This window comes from Falco biarmicus, chromosome 13 (genome assembly GCF_023638135.1).
Source record: "Falco biarmicus isolate bFalBia1 chromosome 13, bFalBia1.pri, whole genome shotgun sequence".
Classification (NCBI taxonomy): domain Eukaryota; kingdom Metazoa; phylum Chordata; class Aves; order Falconiformes; family Falconidae; genus Falco; species Falco biarmicus.
Genome location: NC_079300.1, coordinates 23831989 through 23846960, shown reverse-complemented (window position 1 = coordinate 23846960; position 14972 = coordinate 23831989). Strand labels below are relative to the sequence as shown.

General features: G+C 47.0%; 2 protein-coding genes across 2 annotated transcripts; both read left to right on the top strand.

Annotated features, from left to right (window-relative positions):
• The first annotated feature begins 1267 nt into the window (after positions 1–1267).
• On the top strand, positions 1268–7750 carry LOC130157973 (G-protein coupled receptor 35-like). Its single transcript, XM_056358140.1, has 2 exons — positions 1268–1991; positions 3672–7750. Exon 2 carries the CDS (start codon positions 3684–3686, stop codon positions 4632–4634), a length of 951 nt encoding a protein of 316 aa, XP_056214115.1. The 5' UTR covers positions 1268–1991; positions 3672–3683; the 3' UTR covers positions 4635–7750.
• A 3603-nt stretch (positions 7751–11353) lies between these two features.
• Positions 11354–14740, top strand: LOC130157974 (G-protein coupled receptor 35-like). Its single transcript, XM_056358141.1, has 2 exons — positions 11354–11953; positions 13316–14740. Exon 2 carries the CDS (start codon positions 13342–13344, stop codon positions 14275–14277), a length of 936 nt encoding a protein of 311 aa, XP_056214116.1. The 5' UTR covers positions 11354–11953; positions 13316–13341; the 3' UTR covers positions 14278–14740.
• The last annotated feature ends 232 nt before the right edge of the window (positions 14741–14972 follow it).

Below are 14972 nucleotides of genomic sequence, written 5' to 3'. Positions count from 1 at the left end.
TGAGTGTGTAACTGCTGGTTGTTAATGTGTCTCCATCCCACCCTCCAACACCTACTTGTTACTCTTACAGGAAGACAGGTGACCTACATATGTCTCCCTGTTTTAGTTCATTTTACAGCTAAAGGCAATTGATAATTATTGCCAACACGTACAAAATAATACATCATGTTTTACCTCATTGTGCATTTTAGGTTGTTTGCATTATTAAAATAATCCAGGTGTTTTTTGGTTTTTTTTATAGTATTCCTTTGGCGTGCTGGGGGAGGTTCAGGCAGTACGAGCATATTCTGAAGTACCTGGCCTTCCAAAACCAGCCTAGACTCTGCTGCCTGCCCTTCCCCTTCGGGTCAATGGGTCAGACAGATGCAAAGGAACACTTTGAGGCTGAAAGCAAGACTTGTCCGGTGCCATAAAGGCACAAAGTCCAGGAGATTTCAAAGCAGAGTCAGTCCTTCTGTCAGCTCCCCCTCTGCTGCACTGCTGAGCCCTGGCACAGAGACACATCCCTAGAGCAGCCACCCCCAAGGGCTGCTGCTCCCACCCGTGGGGAAGCCCTTTTAACCCTACCTAGACCTTTGCCACCTGTGCATTGCTGTTCCCTGGGTTTATGTCGCAGCAGGAGGCTGGCCCTCAGGTTCACACTCCTGGCTGCAACTCAGGGTCAGCGTATCACGCCATGGCTGACCCCCACGGCTGGACACGGCTGCGTCCATTTCTGCAACCTGCCCACGTTGCCATCCCTAACTTTTCCATGGGGGAAATGCATTTGTACATGAGTCAGCAGCCTAGAAAAGTCAGGGGAGATGGGGAGTGGGTTGACCCTCTATACGTTATTCAAATGCTCCCCAGGACTGGGTGCTTTTTTCTTTCTAAATACTGAAAAATCTCTGAAATGGCCCCCAAGCTCTGCCCAGGCAATGCTCAGAGCACTCCAGCAGACAGTTCGGAGGAGTCTTCCTTGCCCACTTACACAATTTCCCTTGTGACCTACATCTGCTTTCAGGGAGCCCACAGCTGCTGCTTAATCTGCTGTTGTCACCTTTGGGACCACAAGCTAGGGAGACATGAAGTAATGGGACAAATCCCAAGGGAGTCAGCGCCTGATTCCCATCAGCTGGCTCACATAGATGGGACTGTGACTGCTGCAGCCAACAGACAGCAAAAGCCATCAAAATGACTATGAAATACCACTGGGACATGTTCTTAAACCTGTTTCTAAAGTCCTGACGCTGATGGTGTGCTCACTGTCACGCCGGTGTGTCTCACCTGTGTCTGGTTGGCAGCGACTGTCATTGCTTGGGCTTTCCAACGATGCCGATGAGAAGTGTTGGACACTCGACTGCTTTGCAGAGGATAAGCAGGGCCGTATCATCTGTCACCTTTGTTGTAAAGACTCCAAAGAGAAGCATGCTGGGTCCCCTCGTCCTGGGCTCACTGTCAGGGGGTGCGTGAGCACTGAGGTGCCCCCTCGGAAAGGCCACCAGCCCCCACACTGCCACCCGCCTGGGGCATGCTCTGCAATGCCGCTGGAGACGTCTCAGGCTGCTGTGCTCCCTGGGGGACATTTTGCTGCCAGAAGAATAATTTTCAGCCATTATGGGTTTTATTTCAGAAATTGTTTTGTTTTCCCAATGACTGAAAACATTAAATTTTAATGGCTGGTTTGTGTGAGGAGGGTGGGGGGAGCGCAGGCTGAGCGGAAAAAGTGATGGTGAAGCGCTGAGCTGATGGGAGCGGAACAACAGAGGGCACCAGAGACTCGACCGTTCCGAAAAATAGGTGATAAATGAAGCACTTTGGGGAACAAGAGTTCATTGCTGTGTTTTCAGTGCTCCTGAGCTGTCAACGCAGGCTCCCAGGCAGCTGTGCCCCACTCCGAGCAGCACCCAGCACCCGCGGCGCCAACAGACCTCCTCCCCTGCCAGCATGCCCGCAGCTACACCACAGCCTTTCTGAGGACTAACCCCACCTGACGGCCCCACAGGACTCAGGTAATGTCTTTTCGTTCTTCCCACCCCGGTGCGTGGCAGTGTGCTCTGCCCAGGGCTTCAGGGTGTGCTTTCTCACCTCCTAGCTGAAGTGGTAGCTAGGGCTGCCTCCCTTTTAGCCTACGGGTCAACCCTCAGCCCTACGCGGATGCCTCCCTTTCCTCCTGCTTGTACAGCTGCTATACCTCACCGTTTTGCAGCCACGTGTCAGCCAGGGGAGGTCTTCATCCCTCGCTGTTGTTTCACACCAGTGCTTCTTACCGCACTGAGCGTGAGCGTGCAGACACCTGGCTCCAGGCACGCGGTGGCGTGGGACCTTGGGAACCTCCGCTGGCTCCCTGCTTACATGGGGGATTCAACGGGGCTGTGGTGCTCAGCTGCTCCTCCGGGCAGTGCTATGCATGCAGAGTGGCTTCCTCACCGCAGAAGGATCCTAGCAGGCTGGCAGGGAACAGGGAACGGCTGCAGGGTAGGTGGTACCACAGTGCATGAGGCTAAAAGCCCAAGAGAGCCAGGAGACCAGCTGCATGTTAGCTCCTCCATAAACTCCACCCTAAAACTGGCTCAGTTCTGCAATGCCATGCCAGTGCTGGTGCTCGGGCAGGTGCTGTGGTTTCCTCCGTGGCTGTTAGAAACATCTCCCAGTCTCAGAGCTAAAAACAGTTCACTTAGTTCATGCAATCGGATATTTTCTCTACAGTTTAGATGTTGATGCTTAGAAGTTGCTGACTTATAAGGCAATGTATTTATAAAAGGTTGTAGGAATCTGGGTGTTTTCCTTTCCTGCCTCACTGTAAACATTTCCTTTATAAGCTGCAGACTAAGCTTGATCTACCCTCCGCAGCCTCCTTGCTGGTAGCAGATGCCCTGAAATATTTAAAGGAATACCAGGAGATAGCCTAAGACCTTAGGTTTGTGTTTTCTGCTCTAGCAACATTTTGGCTTCCTGTCTTCGAAGGCAGAGATCAGAGACATGCTCACTTTCCCTTCTCTCTTTGGAAACCTGTTATCAGCTAGGGCTGGTGGTACCCACGCTGAGCTATTCCTCCCCAGCATCCTGCAGAAAGAGAAGCGGGTTTGTGCTTGGGGGCAGCCTGCCCACAGCGGGCACCCAACCACCAGCCTGCAGCAGTGTTCCCACCACCCCCAGGAGTGGAGCCACCTACCACACCTGGAAGGGCTCAAGCCCTGTGGAGCTTCACAGGCCTGGCAAGACCCACAGCTAACCCAAGGGGTGGCTTCAGCAGCAAAGCAAGGACCTTGGAGAGCAAAGAGGGAACACTGCCCAGCTACCCTAAAGCCAGTGGCTCTCTGATAACCACAACAGCAGCAAAGATGAGAGACCACAGAAACCATCATTCTGCTTTGCAGACCCTTTGCTATCACCCAGACTGTGCAAACCAGGGCTAGATGCAGGGCAAGGCAGGTTTAACCCTGTAATAGCTGCAAGACAGTGTTGCCTCTGTGGTTTTGTGTTAGCTGGTGGTGAGTGACAGCGTAACTTTGATGGCTGAGGGACGGATGGTGCTGATGAACCACTGAGCCCCAACCCTGGGGGCTGCCTACGTATGCGACGCAGGGGAGTGAGGTGCCACAGAGCCGGGAGAGCAGGGCACTGCAGAGGATGCAGCCCAGAGGACCCGTCCCCCAGCTCAGTCTCATGCCTGCACCCTTTCCTTGCAGAGACAGCCCAACATGGGGAACTGCACCGAAGACAATGACACGCTGCAGAACAGCATTGCGCTATTTCAATTTATCGTCTACATCCCAGTGCTCTCTTTGGGGATCCCACTGAACATAATTGCTTTCCAGGTCTTCTGCTGCAAACTCAAGAGGTGGACCGAGACCCGGGTGTACATGATCAATCTCATGGTGGCGGACATTTTCCTGCTCTTCGTCCTGCCTTTCTTGATATATTTTACCAAGTATGACCATCCCATAGACAAGCTGTGTTCCATCATACAGAACATCTATTTTATAAACATGCCTATGAGCATCCTTATCATCACCCTGATTGCGATTGATCGATACATTGCGATCAAGTTCCCTCTAAAAGCAAAGATTCTTCGATCCCCGCTGAAATCGGCTTCTATCTGTGGGTGTTTTTGGATAATGCTGATAATTTATTCCTACGTGCGTACAAAATTTCATGAAAGAAAGGAACAATTCTGCCTTCGGAAACAATCTATTCAACCCAGTTATTTGTCATTATTCTACACTATCTTTGGATATTTTATTCCCTTAGGGATTGTGATTTTTTGCTCAGTACAAGTCATCAAATGTCTCAAAAAGAAGATGGCCACCAGCTGTCATGAGACCACCTTAATCCAGAAAGCAATCCACATTGTTTCTGTGAATTTGTGTGTTTTCATCGTATGCTTTTCACCTTTCTACATCGCACTGCTCTTGCGGTTTGCAGTTGATGTTGCTGGAGCTTGTTCTCTGGTCTTGAAAGTTAGAGCCTATATTCAGATCAGTGCATGCTTAGCAAATTTTAACTGCTGTTTGGATGCATTTTGCTATTACTTTGCAGCCAAGGAATTTCCAGAATTTCCTTCTCTGTTCCCCACTTGTATATCATCAATGAGGTCCAAGATGAACCAAAGCCAAGAGTCACAGCCACCCACAGATCAAGTCACAACATAAACAAGGTGTACTGCACTATAGGTGTTAAGAGCTACAGTGCTGCTGAAGCTTCAAGGCAGAGGGAATGGGACCACCTACAGTATTTGCCATCATTGTAGGTAGAGGCATGTCTGCAAGAAAGGGACAACACCCTCCAAGGGTTCTGATATTAACTTGAATTCTGTCCTCAGTGACTTGACTGCAGTTCTGACTAAACTCAGCTAAACATAGGAAACCGAGTACCCTTACAGCAATACGCAAATCCACTTCTAGTACCATAATATATATACATATGGTCACTTAAAAACAAGAAAAAGCCCCTGTACTACAAGCCAAACCTAACAGATCCGAGCTGCTCACATCAAAGAATTTTTTTCCATTTAAAAATCTAAAAAACCTACATAATTTTGAAGCTTGCAGCTATTGCTGTGTATGGAGTAAACTGCAGGAGTCACAGTGGCCTGAGACTATTGCCCCATTCCTGCCTTATAACACTTGATTTAGCTTGTGGCAATGCCCTGGCATCTGCAAGGCTAAAATCCTTGTGGGTATAAATAAAGCCATTACTGCATGGGAACACTGAGCTACGCAAAGCGTTGTGGACTACAGAACAGACCCTTAGCATTGTGCGTATCAAGCGTAAAGCTGTGAAGACCTGATCTCACCCAAGTGTCTACCATAAGCCCTGGTGACAGGTTTGTTGTACTTCCATGTGATCAAATCTTCAACGAGTGTTCTGTCCAGTGAGAGGTCGCATCTGCCCAAGTTGTCACTGCCTCACACTGCAAGTGTGTTGATGGTCAGAAAACAGCAGTGAGCAACACGAAGCTGATGCAGCCCTGATCCCTCCCTCACCATCCATGAAGAGTTTTCAGGGGAGGTTTGGTGACAGCAGGGTGTGCAAGGCCCTTCTGCAGATACAGAGCAAACCCATGGCTGAGGGCTTCTCGACATTGTCCTGGGTGATGAAGCACTGCTTTGGATTTGGGTTTTTTTTTTCCTCTTTCAGCTGCTTGGACAGTGCACAGTGAGGGTTCAACAGCAATTCTGCATCTCATTTTGAGACATTTAACTCTTTCTATGCATTATGCAGAGAGCCTTGATCTGTTCTAGCTGGATCCCAGACCAGGCATCAGTTTTAATGTCTAGCTTTCCGGGTACCACATTCCTCTATAATACCAGTGCTTGTTGCCTGTGCAACATGTATCCTCTCACCTCACAGGGAAGTGAAAAGAGAGCAGCTCAAAACAGTTAAGCCACAAAGGGAGGTCTTGGGGCATCGGAAGGAAGCAACCCATAGAGAAACCTGAGCTGAGAGGGCAGACCATGCCAGAGTGTGACTACTGTACATTTATCTGCATAGAAATTTAATCTAACATTTTACCACATAGTAACTTAAAGTCAGCATGAGAAATGTTACAGGGTTTTTGAAACGCATGTGATAACTGTATCTCAGCTGGCTACATGGTCCTTGACTTTCAGTGTCTTCTGACTTGCAAACCTCTAAAAAAATTTCTCCAGGGAATGCAAACCCATACTCTATTCGTTTAAACCTAGAGACAATTAACTTTCTTAGTGACAACTTACAAATAGTTCCCCTACTAGTGGCCTATCTGTCACCTTCTAGTGCTTGCAGACCCCATGCTGAAACCACTGCCTGGACGTTGGCTACACAACATAGCAAACAGCCATTCCCATCACGGGAAGTACTCCCCATCCAAATGTTAGATCTACCTGCCCTGTGTCAATACTTTGGCAGAGCTCGCAGCATGATGGAAGCTGCTGTGAGCAACTGTGGCCTAAAAATGGAGGAAACTACTCAGGTCATTCAGTTGATCATTTATGTCCCAATTTTCTTCTTCAATGTATTATTTAATGCTTTGGCTTTACTGGTATTTCACTGCAAGCAGAGCAAAAGGGCCATGTATGTATGTGACCAACTTAATCATTGCACACTGTTTGGCTCTCATTCTGCTCTTTAAGGTCTCTTTTCAAAGACGGGAAAAGATACATGAGACAAATAGTGCCTGATCTTAAAAACTATCTGTTGCCTAAGGAGATGCGTGAGTGTGGTCACCCTTGTAGCTGTCAACAAATACACTGCAATGAACCACCCTTGGAGAGCAAGAGGCTTAGGGTCCCCATGAGCCCGTTCTTCTCTATGGTGTGTCACTGACCTTCACGACAGGCATTGCTTACATGGCCAGGCGAGCAGTGTTCAGCAAGGAAAAAGACTTCTGTTTCCAGAAACAGCAGCAAAGGCCTTCAAAAACACTTTTGGCTCTGGGATCTCCTTCTGGGATTTGGCATCTCATTGGTTATAATGTCTGTCCAAACAGATAATTATAAAAATTTTTATTATTCTGAAAAAAGAGGAATGTCGATTCATATCAACCTGTTATCCTACTGTTAATCCAGAAAGCAAACAACTTACTTTTTTTTGCAAGCCCAGTCATGTTCGTGTTTTCACCCTCTGAATATGGGGCACCTTGTTCAGTTTACAATGGGCTTCAATTAGGTTGTCTGCTCTGAAATACAAAGCAGCAAAGCTTTTGTGCATGTGGCCTCATGTATAGTCCTCATAGTACAGTAAATACTAATTGCTGTTGCGATGTCCTTTGCTACCGTTTTGCAACCAAAAAATTTCAGGACATTTTCTTCTTACCCAAGCCTATCGTTTTTAAATCAAGGAAGGATCACAGACAAGGCACTCTATTAAACTACACAGCTGCTGCGTTTTCAGCCCAGCCAGCAGCTAAGCACCACACAGCTGCTCACTTACTCCCTGTCAGTGACAAAACCAGTACAACAGCTGTGCTAAATAATTTATAGTTGGTATTCCTATACGTAGCCAAGCTTACTGCATACAGAGCTGTATAAAATGAATGTGGTTTTTTTCTTGTAGGAAGCTGAAGTCTCCTACTGTTCATGTTCTAAATTTCAAAAATAAAGTGTTCCTTTTTCTTATTGTAAAGTGGAAATTTGTTGACTTCATAATCCCTGTCATCATTAAGTAATATTTTTTGTTGTTTGTACTGAATGCTATGAAAACAAGAAAGGAAACATTATTTTGCAAATGAAAATAAAGCTATCTCATAGTAATATATCTATAAATAAATATTCATTTTTTACCATTATACATCACAGTCCTCTATTATTAACATTAAACTTATACTGGAGATTGTGAGAGGACACTTAGCTACCATGGTATAAGATCTGCCTTACAACAGGATATTTATAGTGCAACCCAAAGATGAGCAAGGCACTTTCTGTTTACCTGAAGACGTATGTACTACTTTGGACAAAATTGTTGTCTGGTTTATGTGTCAAGTTACAATGATGTTTATGATGGGTTTATGATACTCTTCTTCAGTCTGAACAAAACCTCAGCTCCCTGAGTCCTCCTAGTAAATGGAACAGATAAGTCATCAGTACTTGGGCCCAACAAACCACCAGCCATCAAACAACACTAGAATAGAAATCCATGAGGACAGTGACATAGTTATCCACAAATCTTTCCCATTTCTTAGCACAAGAGTCTGGCTGATGACAGTGGGGAGCACCAGCTGCAGTCCATCAGCAGCTCCAGCAAGCAGGGCTGCACCACTGGATTCTGGTACCATTTCAGCAAGATATAATCTCTCTGTCCCTTAAAAGAAAAAGATGCTAACAGTGGCTTAAGCTTTAAATGAGCAAATGGATGCTGTGGTCAAAATTTAGGCTTGAAAGAAACAAAACCAGAAACATTAAAAAACCCCAACTAAACACCACCAAATCAAAATAAGACAAAACAAAACACAACCACAGGGAAAAGCCTACAAGTAATCCAGAATCTTGCTTCTAACTGAGCAGCCATCTGATTTAACATTTTTGGCCCTTCTAAACAGGGAAGGCAGGTGGCATTTCACAGTTTGGCTGCATTTGGGCAGGCCTGAAGTCTGAGTTCTCACCAGAGGTTTGGGCTCCAGCAGCACTCCTCTTCTGGGGCTGAAGGACACATACCAAGTTCTGCATTTTGGTGAGCCGGGTGCTGCTTTCAGGTTTTGGAGGTATCTCTGTGTTTTCAGTTTCCCAGTGCAGTGCCGTGTCCCAGTCGTGAGCTTTGCCCAGCAGTCTCCAGTGTACTGGCTTTGCCATGCCCTGCCCAGTATGTTTGCAAGAGACACATGGCCAAGCCCTTCAGTGCTGATGCTGCGGCAGTACCGAGCGGGCTGTTGTGCAGAGCGCCCTGTGAGTGCCTTGCCTGCGGTGGCTGGGTTTCTGAGTGGTGCTAAGCAAGGGGAAAGGGGAAGCAGTCTCAACACCCTGGCTTGGTCACTGTGAGGTTGATGCAGTTATTAGCACGACACTGCCATTTCAGCAGCTTTCCATGCTAAAAGAATACTGATACATTCTTCTCCTAAGCCTGTGGTTCTGTTTCAGCCAAGACCTGCTGTTGCAGCATCACGTCTCCCTGTGAGAAAGCCAGGAAAAAACCCACACAGGGCAGAGAAACTGCAGAATCCAAATGCCGCAGGGTAGCACAGCATCCCATGTCCCCCTTGCACACGTGGAGCAGGTACCAGTACCTGTCTCACCTTGCCAGAGGCCCTGTCCCATCGTGTTGTGCCAGTGGCTGTAGCCTGCAGGGCACAGCCTCTGGGAGGCAGAAGAGACCAAGACCTTCGCTGGCAGGGAAAGGAGGCAGGAGCCCATCAAACCGGAGCTGTCCTGTCTGTTAGCAATCTGTAATCTGTACCAGGAGCACGGGAAAACCTCATGAGAAGAGCTTTCTTTGCCTGGGACACAACCTCAAGCAGGACATCATGCAGTGCTTACAAGGGAAAGAAATATGATTGTGCAGAACAGAAATAAGTCTTAGAGATCAAGAGTGTAAAGATCAAATGGGTCTCAGCAAATTCTTGCCTTAGATATGAAAATCTACCTACAAATTACAAGCAAAGAAGTGAGATTACTCAGTACTGCTGCTGATAAAACCAAGAAAATTGTCCAGGTATGTCCTGAAAACTGATTATTTTTCACAGCTTTCACTTAGGATTAGGAACACAGGAAGTCCAGAAATTTAAAGGAATTGGCACATGAAATCTCACACCAGCAACAAGGCTTTTAAGTAAAGTCAGCCAAGAGAGGATCGGGGGCAGAGACCACCACAGTCCCTTCTCTAGGATGGGGGAAGAAAGGGAAGTGTCTGGCCAGTAACAGCTCTGCTATGCTCAGATCTGAAACTTCTGCAGATTCACAATATGCCTGACTAAAATTAAATGGGAGGGACACACAGAAAGGCAAAGGTTAAGTGCTGCTTCACCTTGCGGGAATATTTTGCTTCACTGGCTTTTTCCACTAAGAAAATTACTTTTCCAGCCAAGGTGTGGTAGACACTGGTGTCAGTGGAAAAGGTCCTTTGGAGCACTTTGCAAGCAGTAATGCACTTTGTACAGACACTGGTACTCAGTGATGCCACAGGCCCCCAGACTACCCTGCCAGAGAGCTGCCACCAAGGAAATGAGAGTGTAAGTGTGTCACCTGCACTGCACCACATGGTGACAGCACTCACAGGGCTGAGACAGGCTGAAAGCTGCAGAGGCGGGGGAAAATACCAAGTGAGCATCATTGGTCCATGGCAGAGGTGATAATACCTGGAACTGGGTGGAAGGGGCCATAAGCAGCTGCAAAAGCCTTGAGGGTGAAGAAGAGAAGCGTGAGGATTCTGACCCAGCGGTGTCCAGAAATCAGAAAATCCAAGAGCAACACCAGGAAACATGTAAGTTCTCTACATATAACACTTTATTGTAGCTTTGCCTACTGGTAGCTGGTGCTGAGTTTCTCTGACATACCCTGGTGAACCTGCTGATCACAGCCAGCTCTTTTGTGCCTAATGACATGGTTTGTTCCTCCTTTGAAGCCTCACCAGCCTGACAGGAGAAATATCTGCCTTCATCTGGTGACCACAGCACCAAGCAGTGGATGGTAAGCCTCACACTGAAGAGATACCATGAGCTAAGCTCCCTGCAGGCTTGATTTTGACTGCTCATGGTTAATCCTGGCAGTGATTGCCTTGATACAGACAAGAGAAGTTTGTGGATAATACCTGAGGATGCAAAGTGAAGTGTTTTCTGCACAGTGGTGAAAGTATCACAGCCCAGGAGCTGGATGACTTTGAAAACTGAAGTACTAACAAGGACTGTGACATGAAAATGATGGTGGTAGGGGATCAACAGGCTGAGCGTACTAATAGGTCAGTAGCTACTTGTAAGCATTCACCAAGAAGCAGTCACAAGAAAGGCAAAAGCAATCCCTGGAAACTCAGAAGCATTTAAGCTAAGCTCTACGCTGACTATACAGTGGCAAGGAATTAATCTCAAATGCTGGTTTGCAATACGCAGATAATGCAGAAATACTCCAGAAGCTGCTCTAAGATGACTTGAAAAGTGGGAAGGGGAAATGTGTTTGGCCAAGACAGCAATTCAAGGTACTAAGAGCGAGACCCTTGAGCTTGTTGATCAACGTGTTTGGACTCTTCTTGTAAGCAGGCTGCAAGGGGCAGCCAAAAAGGAGCCCCTGCCCAGCAGGTGCCTGCAACTGTAGAGCAGTCACCAAGTCAGCAGGTCAAAGGGTCACGGTGTCACATTTTCTCAGAATTGGTGGTTGATGAGAACTATGGAAGGTGAAACAATTACTGTGATTCAGAGTGAAACCCAGTTATAATAATCGCAAAACTGTCTGCAGAGTGCAGCCCTCACCTCTCCAACAGCTCTGTGAATGGCACTGGGGGCCTGCCAGGGCTGCTCTGTGCTGGGGGTCAGCAGTGTGACAACAGGTGGCAGTCCCCCCTCCCTCCCCAGCAGGAGTGGCGGTCTAGAAGGCAGAGAGAAGACCTCAGGACACTCCAGGCCAACAGGTCCCCTGCAAGCCATGTGCACAGCCTGTTGGGCAAGAAAGGTCAATGTGCATTGCCCGGTGGGACATCACGCAATGGAAAGTAAATCAAAGTTAAAACCCAAAGCCCTTCCATCAGCAGAGGAATCTGCCGGGCCACACAGCAGACAAGCATTTCGCCTTGCTGCAGGGTATTGCAGGCTTCTCAGTCAACAGGGGGTGATTACGAGCCACCACGCCAGTGGTGACAGAGGAAGCTCAACCCCGGGGAAATGCGTTGAGGAGGGGTGGGGGTGCTTCCTCGACCAACATTGCTGCTGTCACAACCACCAGCAAGCGGTCATCGCAGGACACCTTGCTGGTCACATGCCAGGACCACTGCTACAAGGGCTCATCGTGCCTGCACATCGCACCGCAGCTGGTCTGGAGGAACATTCACGCTTTCCGAGCAAGCAAGCAAGCAGGTAATTCTTCCTGGCTATTTGCTGACCTGGTTATTTGAGCTCTGCAAGACACTGCCTTCCCCAGACATGGTGGGACACTAAAATGGTGGTGGAGAAGCTGAGAGAGGGCTGGAGCCTGTGTATTTTCTAAGGCTCACTTTGATACTGGCCACATTAGACATGTTTTGGATGCTTAAGGGCTGTCTCAGCCTTTGCTAGATCCCCATTTTCTATTATGATCTACCCTTATACCTTCTGGGTTATAACTCATTCCTCACATCCAAAGCACAGAGCTGCCGCAGGTAGTGGCTGCAGCACGTTCCTTCACCTCCAAAGAGGTCTCTGGCCTGATTCCTTAGCAGTGTGATTTTCAGAGCTAGCCCAGAGCTGCAGATGCATGTAGATGCTGCAGTGCTGCCCTATGGTTTGCTCACTCGGGATGCTTTCGATCCCGGGAACCTGCACCCATGGAGCAATGTTCCTCTTGCAGGGAAAATCCAAAGACATCTCAGACCTCCTTGGTCTCTATCCGTGAACGGTTGCACCTGGAATATAGTCCTGCATTAACTCCTCCGAAGCAGGAGTGCCAGCAATATTGCCCTTAAATCCAGGGTGATAAAACCACCCACTAGATCAGATACAGCTCACATCTTTATTTCACATGGCTGCTGTGAAATTTAGTGCTGTGGCATTGGTGGGTTTTTGGGGTGTTGGAATCATGGCAGATTGCTGTAATACTTCTGAGATGAAGATCAACTTTCATGTTCTTTGAAAAGTACACGCAGACCACTAAATGCTACCACTGAGTACAGATTCAATGGCAGCTAAAACTAACGAGAGATATTAATAACTGCTGTTACCACTAACGAGAAGTGGTGCAGACACAGCTCAGGACTGAAGGAGAGGACAGCTTTCTTTTGCTGCATATCTCCTGGAATATTTTGAGCTATGAGGATGTTGGTTGGCTTCTCCTGAGCACCATTACAAGGGAAGGGATGAGAGCTGGGTTTAGGCATCTCCTTCTCATTGTCAGATTTCCATTCTCAGATGGTTGATAACAGCTCACATAACTGCTAGCTGCAGGATACCTGCCACTGCCTGGTCTGACTCTGGCCCAAAAGGGAGGCCCAAGCATTTTCCCCTGCTGCCTCCACGAGCAGTCTTCCCTCCATGGGACCCAGTGAGAACCTGCACTTTTCCCCACAACTGATCAGGCTTGTGTCGCACTCCCCTCTTTCCCACAAGGTACCCTACAGCCAGCTCTGCTCTGCAGAGTCATCTCCACAATCTGGTTTCCACTGTTGCTAAAGCCCTGAACTATCTGGATTAATCACTGATTCAGTCAAGAGTCTAGCTTCTAAAAGGTTTAATCTGCTTTTTCAGGAACTGTGCATCTTGATAGACCCAAAATGAACCCTAGCAGCTGCAATATCACAGCCTATGAAAGCTTTCCACTTGTCCAGCTGTGTGTTTACATCCCAGTTTTGCTTTTGGGCATTTTGCTGAACATGTCGGCGCTGTGGGTGTTCTGCTGCAAACTCGGCAAATGGACAGAAACCAGAGTATACATGGTCAACTTGGCTGTGGCTGACTGCTTGCTGCTGTTTAGTTTGCCTTTTAAAACTTTATCCCACTTCAATCAGCTAAAGGTAGGTAGCTGGTGCTTGGTTCTTGAAGGTGGCTATTTCATAAACCGCCTAATGAGCATCGGTATCATCACTGTCGTAGCAGCTGATAGGTATCTTGCAATCAAGTACCCATTGAAAGCCAAGGTGCTGAGGTCACCCCTGAAGGCAGCTTGTGCCTCTGGATTTCTCTGGATAGTCGTCATCTGTGTGATGTCCCTCATTAAAAAGTTAGAGGACAGAGGACAAGATGAACTTTGCTTTGAAAAACCTTCCGTTAAGCCCTCAGTGATCACACTGTGTGCTGTTATTGTAGGGTTTTTCATACCATTGATCATCTTGAGTTATTGCTCCATACAAGTCATTGCAGAACTCATGAGAAAGAAGAATGAATATTGTCACAAGGAAAAGTCAATCAGGAAGGCCATCTACATCGTGTCTGCAAACATGGCTGTGTTCATCATATGCTTTTTACCTCTTTACCTCGGGCATCTCCTTCGCTTTATAATGGACTCCACCAGCTCCAACTGCTCTGCAATACAGTGGGTCAATAATTTTGTTCACCTTGCCTCAGTCCTCGCAAACACAAACTGCTGCCTGGATGCTATTTGTTACTACTTTGTCAACAAGGAATTTAAGGAAGCGTCTCCCAAGCTAGCAAAGTCCAAATTTGAAGCCAGTGAAGAAGCTGACATTCAGCTCCCACATGTAATGCATTAATGCAAAACCCATGCAGCTCACATTTGATACTTGCTATGTTCAAGTTCAACTGGGACTCAATAGCAGGCTTTCCCACTTTCTTTCTGTGAGTGGGATTGAGGGACTTTCTACTAATGGGAATGATTTAGACACATGAAAATTAGCCCTGATTCAGACAACCATAGCAGTCCAGATCCTGATGTAATGATCTAGCTTGCTATGGATAATTCTCTGCCAAAACAAGTACAGCCAGTGGTAAAGGTTTTTTTTTATCACTCACCCTCACATTGGATCAGCTTTTATACAGCTGTAGCTGTGACATATAAACAGAGGTTATTCCAAATATAAAAAGATTTTTTAAAAGTCTAAGTGAAACCACTTAGAAGAAAAAGAAAGGAGGATGTTTTTATAAATCACAAACATCTTGTTTTTTAGTTGGTAATAATGCATAGCCACGGTAGCAGAGACAGTTTTAGCCTGCTTTAGATAGTATGAATGGTTTTGTGAAGCTATGTAACAGCTACAAAATGGTCATCAATTTCAGTACAAGGTGATAAGAAATTGCAAGTGCTTTGACTGGGGAAAAAAAATTTACGTCAAAAGTGTTTGAGTAAAATGACATTAAAACTCCTATCCAAAGAGTTGAGGTGGGGCAGTGGGAATAAGGACCCCGTATTAGGGGTTTATTCAGCCTTATAATGCAAAGGACTGTCTAA

Excerpts from the sequence above, each read along its gene's own strand:
- LOC130157974 (XM_056358141.1), top strand. The coding sequence starts at position 13,342 with ATGAACCCTAGCAGCTGCAATATCACAGCCTATGAAAGCTTTCCACTT.
- LOC130157973 (XM_056358140.1), top strand. The coding sequence starts at position 3,684 with ATGGGGAACTGCACCGAAGACAATGACACGCTGCAGAACAGCATTGCG.